The following is a 14,778-nucleotide window of genomic DNA, read 5'->3' as shown; positions in this document are numbered from 1 at the left end:
CTTTGCCTGAGTAATTCTTGCCACTGAAGTGCAGGTTTGTTTCACTCTTACTACAGAAACGAGATAAAGTGAAGTCCCATGTTTTGATTGGGTGAAATGAAATAATTATTAACACTAATCTCTCCTGTTATTTTTGTGCCATAATGCTCAGTGCACTTTCCATCTCTGAACAGAGTCCTTAATGGCAGGTTTAGGCTGATAGAGAACATGTCTTACTTGTCATGACACGTGTAGCGAATGTGTCACACTGAAACATGATACCTGTGGTGATATGGTGTATTCTAGTCAAACAGGTTTTGGTCCTCTTTCCTGTAAACATCCACAGAGTGCACTGCAGACAGAAGCACTCAGGTGTGTGTGAGACGAAGACTTCTTTTGAAGATCGCCATTCAAACTAAACCTATATCTACAGAATGAATGATTCTTATTCATGAAGGTAAGACATTATAATTGTACACAGACATGGTGGGTGTGATCTCATTGACAGGTACATTACATGAGAACTAGAGATCCAACTGACAAAGGAAGGAAGAATGCAGTCAATAGAGGTTAAATGAATGTACTCAAAGTATTTTGTTTGAAATAGTGGATTAAGAGACTCAAATGAGAGGTCAAATGCATTGCACGGTTCTGTATGAAGTTACAAAGATAGCAGGAGGTCTAAAATGATCATTTCAAATCACAGTTTCAAATCAAATCGATCACATTAACATCCCATATACTGTATATTCATGATGAAATGTACTAAATATTTAAACAAAACAAACAGACAAACAAGGAAAAAGAAGATTGTATAAAAAAAGGAGTGTCAAAAAAGTTTAGACTGTCAAAACTAAGGCTATGACTAAACTAATACGGGATAACTTTCTCGATCGCTAATCACAAATACAGACGTCTCGAATGCAGGTCGCTGGGGTTAAGTTCATAGAGTGCGAGGCCAGATGAAGAGTGAAGGGCTTGAGAGGTATATGTAGGGATGTGACAGGTGCAGGTCATCAGTAGTCCGGTGAGTGTGAACGCGGTGCAGGTGAGCGAGTGGAAACTGAAGGGGGCGTGGCAGGTGCAGGTTCAGGCTCTGACGTGACAGAAGGGCATTTGACTTTGAGGTTTGAAAAACATTCAGTAAGTTGGCAGTAAGTTGTCTTTCATCAAAATATCATGTGATCTTGTGTATGAGAGATGGCAACAAAAACTATGCTGAACAACAGGTTTAGGTGTTCACTGGAACAGTTTGTACCTTTAAGGCAATTATCTACTTTTTACACTTTTATACTATAAAATATAGTTATCTATAGAGAATGATAGTATACTATTATCTACCATATTATACTATTATACTGCTTTGTTGTTTCCTTTCCAAAGTGTGAACATGTTTCTTTCAGCCATAAGTACTTCATGACACTGAGGCCATCTGAGTGAAACTGAAGAGATGGCTGCAGGGGGATCATCTAGTGGTGAGTCCATCAATTTAGCCTAATATCGTGTGTGTGTGTGTGTGTGTCTGTGTTTCTCTGTGTGTGTGTGTGTGTGTGTGTGTGTGTGTGTGTGTGTGTGTGTGTGTGTGTGTGTGTGTGTGTGTGTGTGTGTGTGTGAGAATTGTAGTATTATTAGTAATTATGTTTTAACTATTTGTTTGTAATATGTTTGTGTGACTGTGTTGCTTCATGAACAGGAGGTGTCCTCCATCTCTCAGACTTGAGGATTGTGCTGCTGGGGAACAGAGAAGCTGCAAAGAGTTCAGCAGGAAACACCATCCTGGGCAGAGAGGAGTTTGACCCTGATGTGAGAACACTGCAGTGTGTGAAGAGACAGGGAGAGGTAGCAGGGAGACAGGTCACTGTGGTGGACACGCCAGGATGGACAGACTATGATCTTCGGCTATATATGATCTTCGGCTAACCTCCTTAAACAGGAGATAGTTCTCAGCGTGACTCTGTGTCCTCCAGGACCTCATGCTTTCCTGCTGGTCGTCCATGAGAATAAGACCTTCACAGAGGCAGAGAGAAATGCCACATCAAACCACCTGAGTCTTCTGGGCCATGGAGCCTGGAAACACTCTCTAGTTCTGTTCATTCAGGAGAGACCTTCAGAAGAGAAAGCCTTTGAGGTTAAAGGGAAAATGCTCCTGTGGCTTGTAGAAAAATGTGGGAACAGATATCACGTCCTCAACATTATGAACAAGGATGACACACAAGTCACTGAGCTGCTGGAGAAGATAGAACAGATGGGGGCAGGAAACAGTGGATTTTACTATGAAATACCGAGAGAGAGATTACAGGAGGTGGAAGAGAAGAGGACAGGAGAAGAGAGGAGAGCAGAAGAGAGAAGGAAGGAGGTGCAGAGACAAAGACTGTCTTTCAGCTCAGCAAAGGGTGAGTTAAATTTCTCATCTGCAAAATCACATTATTAATATGAAAATGAAAAATCTTTATGTTGATGAATGTTACTAGCTGTTTGTCCAAATAACCTTCCTTCCTTTACAAGTACATTAAACTATATGCCACTTGAACTATTTACTTACAACAGCACTGAAGACTATTTAATTACACTAACATGGATAAGCTAAGCATTACAAATATTTACTTTAGAGTGAGTGAGTGAGAGAGATCCGTTCATAATCTCTGTTTACTCTTGCAGAAGACACATTGCGTTCAGAACTCAGGATTGTGCTGCTGGGATTTAAAGATGCTGGTAAGAGTTCATCAGGAAACACCATCCTGGGCAGAGAGGAGTTTCAACCTGGACAGAGATCTGCTGTGTGTGTGAAGAGACAGGGAGAAGTAGCAGGGAGACAAGTCACTGTGGTGGAGGCTCCAGGATGGTGGGCATATATCCCTGTTGAGTACAGCCCTGCAATGGTCAAAAGAGAGATTGTGCTCAGTCAGGGTTTGTGTGATCAGGGTCCACATAGTCTTTGTTTTGTCATACGAGTGGATGCTAGTTTCACAGAGGAGCACAAGACATCAGTTCAACAACACTTATCTCTTCTCGGTTTAAGATTGTGGAGTCACACCATGGTGCTGTTCACCTGTGGAGACTGGCTGGGAGACACAACCATTGAGCAGCACATTGAGAGTGAAGGGGAGCATCTCAAATGGCTGATTGAGAAATGTGGGAACAGATATCATGTCCTCAACAATACAAACAGCACTGATGACACACAGGTGACAGAGCTGCTGGAAAAAAATGAAGAAATGGTTGCAGGAAACAGGGGCTGTCATTATGAGATGGACAGGAAGAGACTGGAGGAAACACAGGACAGAAGGATGAAGGAGGAAGAGAGAGCAAAAGAGAGACTGATGAAGGTGGAGAAGCAAAGGCAACACCTCCAGTTACTGAAGAGTGAGTTGTGTTTGATATTTAACAAACCCCCCTCAAATTCACCAGACAAATATGAATCTTTCATTTATAAAGTGAAGGCATTTTAACAATAATAAAACAGCAGTAATTGAGACATAAACAAATATATATAACAAAAATATGTAATGATATATATATATATATACACACATTTTAATACATTTAAAGGACATTAAATGAACCAATTTCTTTAAATGATCTGTTTTTAAACCCTATTACTACAGGTATGTTATTCACACTATTAGGGAAATCTGTGTAAATGTAAATGTAATGTGAGGTCACACACTGAAATATTAATCATTTGATTTACATAAAACACAATTTGTAAGATGGGCATTTAAATATTATGTACACATTTATAATTCATACATTCTGTATTACAGGAAAATCCCCTCTCCTGTCAGAGTTCAGAGTTGTGCTGCTGGGATCTATAAATGATGGGAAGAGTTCATCAGGAAACACCATCCTGGGCAGAGAGGAGTTTGATACCGCAGGGAGAACAGCTCAGTGTGTGAAGAGACAGGGAGAAGTAGCAGGCAGACAGGTCACAGTAGTCGAGGCTCCAGGATGGTGGAGTAATGTCAACCTCAAAGACACTCCTGAGCTCACTAAACAGGAGATTGTTCTCAGTGTGTCTCTATGTCCTCCAGGACCACATGCTGTCCTCCTGGTCATACGTGTGGATAAAGCCATTACAGAGGATATAAGTGCCATATTGCAGGAACACCTGGAGTTTCTCAGTGAGAGTGTGTGGAGTCACACCATGGTGCTGTTCACCCGTGGAGACTGGCTGGGACACACAACCATTGAGCAGTATATTGAGAGTGAAGGGGCCCTGCAGTCTCTAGTAGAGAAATGTGGGAACAGATATCATGTCCTCAACAACGAAAATAGAGGTGATGATACACAGGTTACACAGCTGTTGGAGAAAATTGAAGAAATTGTGGAAGGAAACAGGGGCCGTCACCTTGAGATGGCCAGTAAGAGACTGGAGGAAATGGAGGAAAGGAGGATGAAAGAAGAAGAGAGAGCAAAAGAGAGACTGTTGAAGGTGGAGAAGCAAAGACAACACCTCCAATCACTAAAGAGTGAGTTGTGTTTGATATTTTACAAACCCCCCTCAAAATCACCACACAAATATGAATCTTTAATTTATAAAGTTCATGCATTTTTAACAATAATGAAACAGTAGTTATTGACACATTAAATTAAATATATAATGAAACATATATACACATTTGAATATATTTAAAAGACAGTAAATTAACCTATTTCTTTAAATTGTCTGTTTTTAAACCCTATTACTACGGGCATGTTTTTCACACTATTAGGGAAATCTATTTAAATGTAAACGTGTGAGGTCACACTCTGAAATATTAGTCTTTTTGTTTAAATAAAACAATCTGTAAGATTGGAATTTTAATATCATGTATGTCTTTATAATTCATACAATCTATATTACAGGCAAATCACCTCCACTGTCAGAGTTCAGAGTTTTGCTGCTGGGATACAGAAATGCTGGGAAGAGTTCATCAGGAAACACCATCCTGGGCAGAGAGGAGTTTGAATTGAAGAGAAGAACAACTCAGTGTGTGAAGAGACAGGGAGAAGTAGCAGGCAGACAGGTCACAGTAGTCGAGGCTCCAGGATGGTGGAGTAACTTCAACCTCAAAGACACTCCTGAGCTCACGAAACAGGAGATTGTGCTCAGTATGTCTCTCTGTCCTCCAGGACCACATGCTGTCCTCCTGGTCATACGTGTGAATAAAGCCATTACAGAGGATGAGCGAGGCAAATGGCAGGAACACCTGGAGTTTCTCAGTGAGAGTGTGTGGAGTCACACCATGCTGCTGTTCACCTGTGGAGACGGGCTGGGAGACACAACCATTGAGCAGCGCATTGAGAGTGAAGGGGCCCTGCAGTCTCTAATAGAGAAATGTGGGAACAGATATCATGTCCTCAACAATCTGAACAACACTGATGATCAGGTCTTGCTGCTGCTAGAGAAGATAGAAGAAATGGTTGCAGGAAACAGCTATCTTCATTTTGAGATGGACAGAAAGAGACTAGAGGAAACACAGGAAAAGAGGAAAAAAGAGGAAGAGAGAGCAAAAGAGAGACTGATGAAGGTGAAGAAGCAAAGACAACACCTCCAGTCACTGAAGCGTGAGTTGCCTTGTATCTTAACTTTATTTTTTAAATGCAACGTCTTTGTTTTTATCCCAAGTAAATGTATTAGAAGGAAATTAAAATAAGCTATGAACTTCATGGGAAACATAAATCCATGTATTATGATATTAATTCACATGGCAGGAAAAAACGTCCTTGTGAACTAATTTAAATGTGATATCAATAAAGAGAGATGCCTCAAAAGTTCTGCAGAATATTTATAATTTATGAATTCAAATTAATTTTCACTACTGTCAACAAAATCAACATACATGACCCACAATTTCACCTTCTGCACACTTAGATTACATGAACTTCTAAACTAAATGGAACATATCATACCGAGCTTAAAACACAGCAACACTTGCTTTCATTTCATTGTTGTGTGCTGGATTTAGATACGTATGAATACATACATGGAAATAGCCACTTATCTCTTACTTACTTTTGAACCTGTATGCCTCTTTTCTCCATATGTCTCTTGATTGATAATGAATTATATGTCAATTTAACCTTCAAAGAGGGACAATAGCTTTAAACTAACTCCATCTGAAATTATTCATTTTATGCTGTTTCTAAATGCAGGTGATGTTCCACATCTCTCAGAGGTCAGGATTGTCCTGCTGGGGCACAGAAATGCTGGGAAGAGTTCATCAGGAAACACCATCCTGGGCAGAGAGGAGTTTGATCTGAAGAGAAGAACAGCTCAGTGCGTGAAGAGACAGGGAGAAGTCGACGGCAGACAGGTCACAGTAGTCAAGGCTCCAGGATGGTGGGAAAATTTCAATCTCAAAGACACTCCTGAGCTCACTAAACAGGAGATTGTGCTCAGTGTCTCTCTGTGTCCTCCAGGACCACATGCTGTCCTCCTGGTCATATGTGTGGGTAAAGCCATTACAGAGGACAAGCGAGGCATATTGCAGGAACACCTGGAGTTTCTCAGTGAGAGAGTGTGGAGTCACACCATGGTGCTGTTCACTTTTGGAGACTGGCTGGGAGACACAACCATTGAGCAGCACATTGAGAGTGAAGGGGCCCTGCAGTCTCTAATAGAGAAATGTGGGAACAGATATCATGTCCTTAACAATCTGAACAACACTGATGATCAGGTCACACAGCTGCTAGAGAAGATAGAAGAAATGGTTGCAGGAAACAGCTACCTTCACTATGAGATGGACAGAAAGAGACTGGAGGAAATGGAGGAGAGCAGGAAACAACAGAGACAGAGAGCAGATGACAGAGAGATGTATGTCTACAGGCAGAAAAAAGCTCTTATATTTTCATTGGGTGAGTTGATTAATATTAAAATAATAATTGTATTATCTATGCCATATCTTTTCATTTTAATCATTAAATTGAGAAAGCTCTTGTGAAGTCATTCTACATAATTAATAACGAGCTGTTCTGTGTAGTGGTAGTTTGAGTGTGAGTGGCAGAGCAATTGCCCAATAACTGTCCCTTGTGATGTTGTGATTAATCACTTCAGTGCACACCAAATAAAGAGAGATGCCTCAGAAGTTCTGCAGAATATTTATAAATTACAAATACATTTTTACCACTGACAACAAGATCAACATACATGACCACAATTTCACCTTCACCACCAGGTTACATAAACTTCAGAACAAAATGGAGGAACATATCCAACCGAGCTTAAAACACAGCAACAATTGCTTTCATTACAGTGCATGAAATGCCCTGTATTGTTATTCCTTCGTTTCTTATACTTCTTATTATTCTTCAAGATTCTGAGATTAATTCAGCTCGAACCGCTTAACGTAGAAACTTTGTTTGAACTTTGTTGCGTATGTCTTGTAAAGGACACTTATGCTACGTATTCTTCATTTTTCTGAACATCATACTTTGTAAGATATTAAAGAAAAACTAATACAAATGTTCCCATTGACTTACATTGGGCCATTATGACATAATTGCACCTGTGCTTCACTGACACCTGCGCCAAGGTTCCAAGGCTCCTCTTCTCTCTGTCCCTCTCCAGTTAACTGTATAAATATTAAGAGACACCTTCCATACTCTACTTTTTTTTCTCTCCATCTCTCCATCTTTCTCTTTATCTGTCTCAGTCTACTTTCTCTCACACTCCATCTCTCTGCTTCACTCTATTTTTCTCTCCTTCTTTCATTACTTTCCCTCTTCACTCTCTCTTTATCTCATTATTCATAGCCACTCCTGTTCACTCTTCTTTCCTTTCTTCTTTCAATTACTCTGTCCATTAATTCCTACTCTTTTTTCAACTTTTTTGTCAGCCTTCTTTGACTTCATAGTCCTCTATCCTCCCTCATACTCAATCTCTCTTCTTCACTCCATTTTCTCTCCTTCTTTCAGTATTTTCACTCGCTCTTTACTGTCTTTATCCATAGCCACTCTTGTTCACTCCTCTTTCCTTTCTTCTTTCACTCTTGTTCACTCTTCTTTCCTTTCTTCTTCCTTTCTTAACTTTTACATTTCATGCACTGGTATTTCCTTCAAGAAATGCATATTCTAGTTAATTGTATGCTGTTTCTAAATGCAGGAGATATTCCACATCTCTCAGAGGTGAGGATTATGCTGCTGGGATACAGAAATGCTGGGAAGAGTTCATCAGGAAACATCATCCTGGGCAGAGAGGAGTTTGACCCTGATGTGAGAACACCTCAGTGTGTGAAGAGACAGGGAGAAGTAGCAGGGAGACAGGTCACTGTGGTGGACACGCCAGGCTTTTTGTTTAAAGACACTCCCGAGCCCACTAAACAGGAGATTGTGCTCAGTGTGTCTCTTTGTCCTCCAGGACCACATGCTCTCCTCCTGGCCATACGGGTACATGATTCTATCAAAGAGCTCCAAAGAAAAAATATTGAGGAACACTTGAGGCTTGCTGGTGAAGAACTTTGGAGTCACACCATGGTGCTGTTCACTGATAGGGACTGGCTGGGAGACACAACCATTGAGCAGCACATTGAGAGTGAAGGGGATGCCCTCAGGTGGCTGGTAGAGAAGTGTGGGAACAGATACCATGTCCTCAACAATGAGGGGAGAGGTCACAGGACTCAAGTAACACAGCTGCTGGAGAAGATTGAAGAGATGGTGGTAATGAACAATGGCTGTCACTATGAGATGAACAGAAAGAGACTGGAGGAAACACAGGAAGAGAAGAAGAAACTAGAGGAGAGGCAAAGAACACCCTTTCTTAAGCGTAAGTTCCTATGAGATAGAAATGCATTTCATTTATGAAAGGTATCTTTTGACACAGTTTAGTTCTATCAACAAGAGGGTCAGTTATTCCTTTCCCAAAGTTACACATGTTTTGGCAGCAAAATATGAACCTAAATCTCAATACTTAATCAATACAATCATGAAGCTATGCAATCTGAATGACAGACTAAACATCTGCAGGTGTATCAGATTGACTAACTTTGAATTCTGGAATGCAAGGTTTGTTTAGTTGGAATAAAAGAGATGGCCGGAAGATGAAGAAGGACAAGATGGCAGAGCAAACGACAGAGCGAATAACCGATCGAATGTCAGAGTTGGAGCTGGAGGGAAGCATTGAATGTCCCCCTGAAAGTGAGTAAACAGTCAGCCTTTGTCGAAATGTACTATATTCTAAAGAGTCTCATTTGCATGTTGGAGTGTTGCAGACATCCCTACAGTTACCATGTAGACAGACACAGACAGGTGGATATTAAGAGATTGAAGCTGAGTCCATTTTCTCTGGGGGGGAGCAACTTGTTTCATCTGATCTTCAGCATGTCTGGAAATGCATCAGTGTCAATTAGATGTCCTTGTATTTCTACTTGTAGTCTAACAAGTAGATCACTTTGACACTAATGATTTAAGATAATCAAAAATGGAAATAAAACAGTAACAATAATCAGACAAAATGTTTTAACAGATTTTAAATTGCTTGGCATAAATAGCTGTAAAAACATGGACAGCGTAACGTCTCTTAAAAGTTGATCAACCACAGGTCTAGCGCCCCCTGCTGGCTAGCTGCAGTATGATCTGTAGCTCCGCCCATCCCTTTCCCATGTCACTTTTCTCATCTAAAGGGTCTTTCCATCTACAGTGTCTAACTCTAAGGCCTGTCTCTCATCTAAAGGGTCTTTCCATCTACAGTGTCTAACTCTAACGGTGCAAACCCATGACACCGTTACGAGCGACGCGATATTCTAACCCCATGCATTTCAACGGGAGCCAATCCATTGTGACGTAGACCACCGTTTTGGGCGACGCGACCGATAAAAGTTGGAAAATGTTGAATCCTATGCAAATGAGGAGCGATTTTTCCCGGCAGCGGCCAATCAGATTGTTTGGTGTCGTCTCTGACAGTTTGAAAATGCTATTTCCACACGCTACAACACGCCCACTCAAAGCGATGGAAGCGTATCGCGTCGCTGTCATGGGTTTGCACCGTAAGGGCCCGTTTCTCACTGCCTGCGTTGCATGTGCCTGGCGGCTGCATTATGTAACTGCTGCGTCTCGGTTGCCGATGTTTCTCCTGCTGCGCTGATACTGTGCTGATACTGCGCTGATACTGTGCTGATACTGTGCTGATACTGTGTAGATACTGTGTAGATACTGCGCTGATACTGTGCTGATACTGCGCTGATACTGTGCTGATACTGTGCTGATACTGTGCTGATACTGCACTGATACTGTGTTGATACTGTGTTGATACTGTGTTGATACTGTGCTGATACTGTGCTGATATTACCCTTTCTTTCTGATCAGTTCTAACCATAAATCAATCATATGACTTTTATTATTCTTGTTCAGAGTGAGCGCGAGGGACAGAGGGGGAGGAAACTACTAACTTATAATTTAATTCTAGCTACATTGGGTTACTATATAGTACATGTGACTATGAACTAAAATGGTTTAAATATATAATATTTATATTTTTGTCATGTGTGTCACATGTAGCATAGACATCAAAACTGCAGTGGAAGAAGGTGTCAGTTTATGTAATGTTGCTGGTATGAGGTCAATATGACTATTGAAACATCTTTTTACTCTCTATTTTTAATGAGAACTACTTTCCCACGGTACAAAGTTCTTTGCAGTTTTTTTTGCAGCAAAAAAAAACATTTGAAACTGAATTGTGCAAAAGCCATTTGTTCGTCAGGGAACACATACACTACCAATAACATTAGGATGGCCAACTGAAACTATTAATGCTCGCTGCATAGAAAAAATTACTGCATCTGGTGACACATTTTACCTGAGACCTGTCTTATGAAAATGTGTGTATCCTGATGCTCCCATTTGAAGAACAATAGTTTGTTGACACAAAGGACTTCAATATTTAAGTAACTGTTATTTTTAGTAGCCCATTAAGTGGTAGTCTAGGTGATGCATATTACCCATAATGGTGCAGGCATTCTGGGGGGCAGAAAAACAGTTTAGGCCGAGCTACATTCATTTAGCTGACACTTTTATCCAAAGCAATGTACAGTACAGTGCAGATGAACATTTTCGGGTGAAAGGAAGGAAGGAGGACACGCCCCCCCAGTACCCCCAAACCACTTGGCCTGGGCCCACCCTCCTAGCTCAGTTCCTAAGGACCTCCTCCCCAATGCAAATGTAGCTGTCCCCCATTATCTATACCTGCGAAAAGATGAATCATTTTATTACAACTATAGCAATATATACTACAAGATGTATAGTACTGCACTTGTACTGCAATACAATAACACTTCAAGCCTAATCAACACCACTTGTAATATCACTATAATGACTGTGTCATGGTAATTTACGTATGTATTTTTCTCCTATTACATTTCACCACGACTCTAGAATGTTCTTTCTGCCACTTACCACTAACTCATGCTCGCTCCATTGTGCTGGTCTGTTTAGCTAGTGTTCCACTGTGAAACAAAATGTCATGAAAGCAATTAATAGGTTTAGGTTTGCAAAGCAAAAGCGTCAGAGTCCAACTGAAAATGGAAATTATGAAAATTCATCTTTGTCTGTTTCCATGTATGTATTGGTGATATTTGTTAACATCAAGTTGTGAAGAAAATGTAACTTTTTCACCAAGAATATCATGTGACCCCACCACAAAACTATTATTGTATGGCGAAAAACCTGGGCTGTTAATACTAATGAGAGCATGTGACCCTGTTGAACGAAAAACAAATGTATCAAATGTGGTTTTCACATTTCAGTGTGTTTCATGATGTACATACTTTTAAGTCACTGGTCGCTACAAAAACTGTTCCGCTCTCTTCATCTGTAATGTTAGCTAGCTAGCGATGAATGTTACATCAACGTATTAGTAGCGCCAACATGAGCACCATTTCCATCTTGGTGAACATGACACATAGTGTCTCTACGACAAAGTGATACTAACAGCATCAGTGGTGTAGATATGAAAGTCAATAAAAAATAAAAGCAAGCCAACCAAAGGCTGACATGGGTCTTGCCTGTAGGGGAGTTGACATGCAGGCTAATCTTACCTATAAGCTGCTAGCTAGCATATTAACCTACCGTTTGCTAGTAACGTTAGTTTTATTAAATCGTCACTGGCTATAAGGTGTATGAATATGTAATTCAGTTACACATATGAACTGCACTTTTCCTGCTGATTACATTACACCGGACACATTGAATATCCATAAAAAAGGTGCCCTTGCCTTTGCCGCCATTACTGCAAGTGCCTTCCAGGAGCATTCCATACGTATGTTTTATATGTATACACTTGTGTGATATTATCCAAACCTCAGACCACTGCTCTTTATGTCTTCTTTTGATTCAGTGAGTGAAGATAACAGATCCGACATGTTCACGGTGGACACAGGCTATGGCACACATACATCACCACCATCTCAGATTCCCTCTGAGTGGGGCTCTGTGATGACTGTTAACACTGAGAGTTCTGGAATTGGATCCTTGGCACCTTTAGCACGGAGAAGCTCTCTGTATCGCAGTGTGGACTTGGCAGAGGAGGAAGCAGAGGCAGAGTCTGACCATCAGCAATTAAAACAAGCAGAACTCAGTGCATCAGGTCCTGCTATGAAGAAACCAGAAGGTTCTGAAACCAGCAGCTTCCTTAAGCAGTAGATGCATGAAACCCTCTCACTTTCTCTATTTCTGTCTTTTTTCTTCCCTCTCCCTCTCTATCAGGATTATATGTGACAGAATTATCGTGAACAAAATCTCTTTCGTCAGTGATTGCTTTAAAAGTTTTAGTACTGCCCATTGAAGAGATTCATGTACCTGTGTTAGTAATTTATGTTATGCAAATGCAAATACAAATACATTTAAAGTGTAATAACAAAGAATATAATATAATATAATGGATACAATTGTTTTCAGTGTTTTTCAATAATATATCTATCCTGTTTATTTTACTTTATATAAAATTACCTAAAAATGTACATATTATGATTTTTGTGATTTTCAATTCAATGTAAACTCTCTTCCTTCTAAACACACAGACTACTATTGAGTGATTAAGTGTCAGGGTAGTAGATCAATATACAGTACCAGTCAAATGTTTGTACACACCTTTGTGTTTTCTTTACTTTTATTATTTTCTACATTGTAGATTTATACTGAAGACATTTAAACTACAAAAGAACACATATGGAATGATTTACTAAACAAAAAAAGTTTTATCTACCATGTAGAAAATAATAAAATCAAAGAAAAATCTTCGACTTTTGAATGGTACTGTACTTTTTTACATAGCCATATATTATGAATCTATACACTGTCCTACAATAAAATTGAGAGAAATTAAATAAAAAATGTTTCACGTGTTTATTACCTACCACTACACTGCCTCCTGTTGGACAAAAGTGACTTATGCATGTCTATACACGTAACACCATTCTAGGCAGAGATGAGTTTGTGCAAAGAGACGGGGAAGTAGCAGGGAGACGGGTCACTGGTGGACACGCCAGGAATGGTCCAAAAATAAGAACCTCAGAGACACTCCTGAGCTCACCAAACAGCCGATTGTCAACAGTGTGTCTCTGTGTCCCCCAGGACCACACGCTATCCTCCTGGTCATACGTGTGGATATAGCCATTACAGAGGACAGGCGAGGCATATTGCAGCAACACCTACGGTTTCTCAGTGTGAGTGTGTGGAGTCACAGCATGGTGCTCTTCACCTATGGAGACTGGACTGGCTGGAAGGCTCCAGGATGGTGGAGTGATGTCAACCTCAAAGGCACTTCTGAGCTCACTAAACAGGAGATTGTGCTCAGTGTGTCTCTGTGTCCTCCAGGACCACACGCTGTCCTCTCGATCTTACGTGTAGATCAGTCCATCAGAGACCATGGTGTTTGTACTGGCCTCACTGAGTCTCCTCATTCAGCTATCCATCGAGTTAAACACCACCACACAATAAGCATTAGTAACAGATACATACTCCAATAAGGACAAAAGATAATGTGAATTGTACAAATGCATGCATAGGATGGATACAAGCATGAGGCATGTAGCCTACCAGCTAACAGTGTATGTAGCAAGTATGGAGTGGAGGATGGGGGGAGAGAGAGAGATAAGAGAGGGAGAGGAGTGGGATAAAGAGAAAGGGGAAAGAGGGAGGGAAAGATATAAAGTGGGATAAAGAGAAAGAGGGGAGTGGGGGAGATAGAGAGGGAGAAAATGAGGGGGAGGGGAGTGGGAGAGAGAGAGGGAGAGTGAGAAAAAGAGAAGGAGAGGAGGGGGAGAGAAAGAGAGGGAGAGAGAGTGCAAGAGGGAGGAGGGAAGAGAGAGTTTCATAACCCACACTCAGTCTTTACAGTTTTATAACAATCAGCACCTTAAAAACACAAACGACTGAAAGACCCAATTACTAATTAATATAATATTACTGATCAACATTACTGATTAATATTACTGTGGTATGCAAGTTATGCAAGAAGGTGATGGTGAAGATGCTCACACCCCTCTCTTAGCTCTTAATCCCTTGCAGATGCCTACTCAAACATCGACTGAGCAGTTGCCAACCTGAAATAACACGCTTCTCTTCCAAAAAAAAGAGCAGCAAGGAGTTTTAGGCTATAACTAGCAAGCTAACTAGCTAAAAGGGATGCAGAAACCTCACAAACACCAGTAACAAGTTTGCTAGCATGCTAACTGGTATCTTTGGTGATATAGTTGCCGATGTCATGCCTTTCTTATAAACTCTTTATTATTGCAGAATCATAAAACTCTCTATATCTCTCTCTCTCTCTCTCTCTCTCTCTCTCTTCCTCTCCCTATTACACACACACACACACACTATCTATTAAAT

At 40.6% G+C, this 14,778-nt stretch overlaps 1 protein-coding gene and 1 long non-coding RNA gene across 2 annotated transcripts in view; both read left to right on the top strand.

The window, feature by feature from the left end:
• The first annotated feature begins 288 nt into the window (after window positions 1–288).
• On the top strand, window positions 289–1,863 carry LOC116219288. Its single transcript, XR_004163131.2, has 3 exons — window positions 289–436; window positions 1,383–1,454; window positions 1,673–1,863. It is a non-coding gene; the product is annotated as an uncharacterized LOC116219288 (long non-coding RNA).
• Window positions 1,864–2,158: 295 nt separating this feature from the next.
• LOC105894517 (GTPase IMAP family member 8-like) overlaps window positions 2,159–14,778 on the top strand; it is a 79,558-nt gene continuing 66,938 nt past the window's right edge. Inside the window, exon 1 of the mRNA XM_031562365.2 lies at window positions 2,159–2,372. Coding sequence (XP_031418225.2) covers window positions 2,174–2,372 — 199 coding nt within the window. The 5' untranslated portion in view covers window positions 2,159–2,173. The remainder of the gene's footprint in view (window positions 2,373–14,778) is intronic.

Source organism: Clupea harengus, chromosome 24 (assembly GCF_900700415.2).
Source record: "Clupea harengus chromosome 24, Ch_v2.0.2, whole genome shotgun sequence".
NCBI lineage: Eukaryota > Metazoa > Chordata > Actinopteri > Clupeiformes > Clupeidae > Clupea > Clupea harengus.
This window is presented reverse-complemented; position numbering and strand designations above follow the sequence as displayed.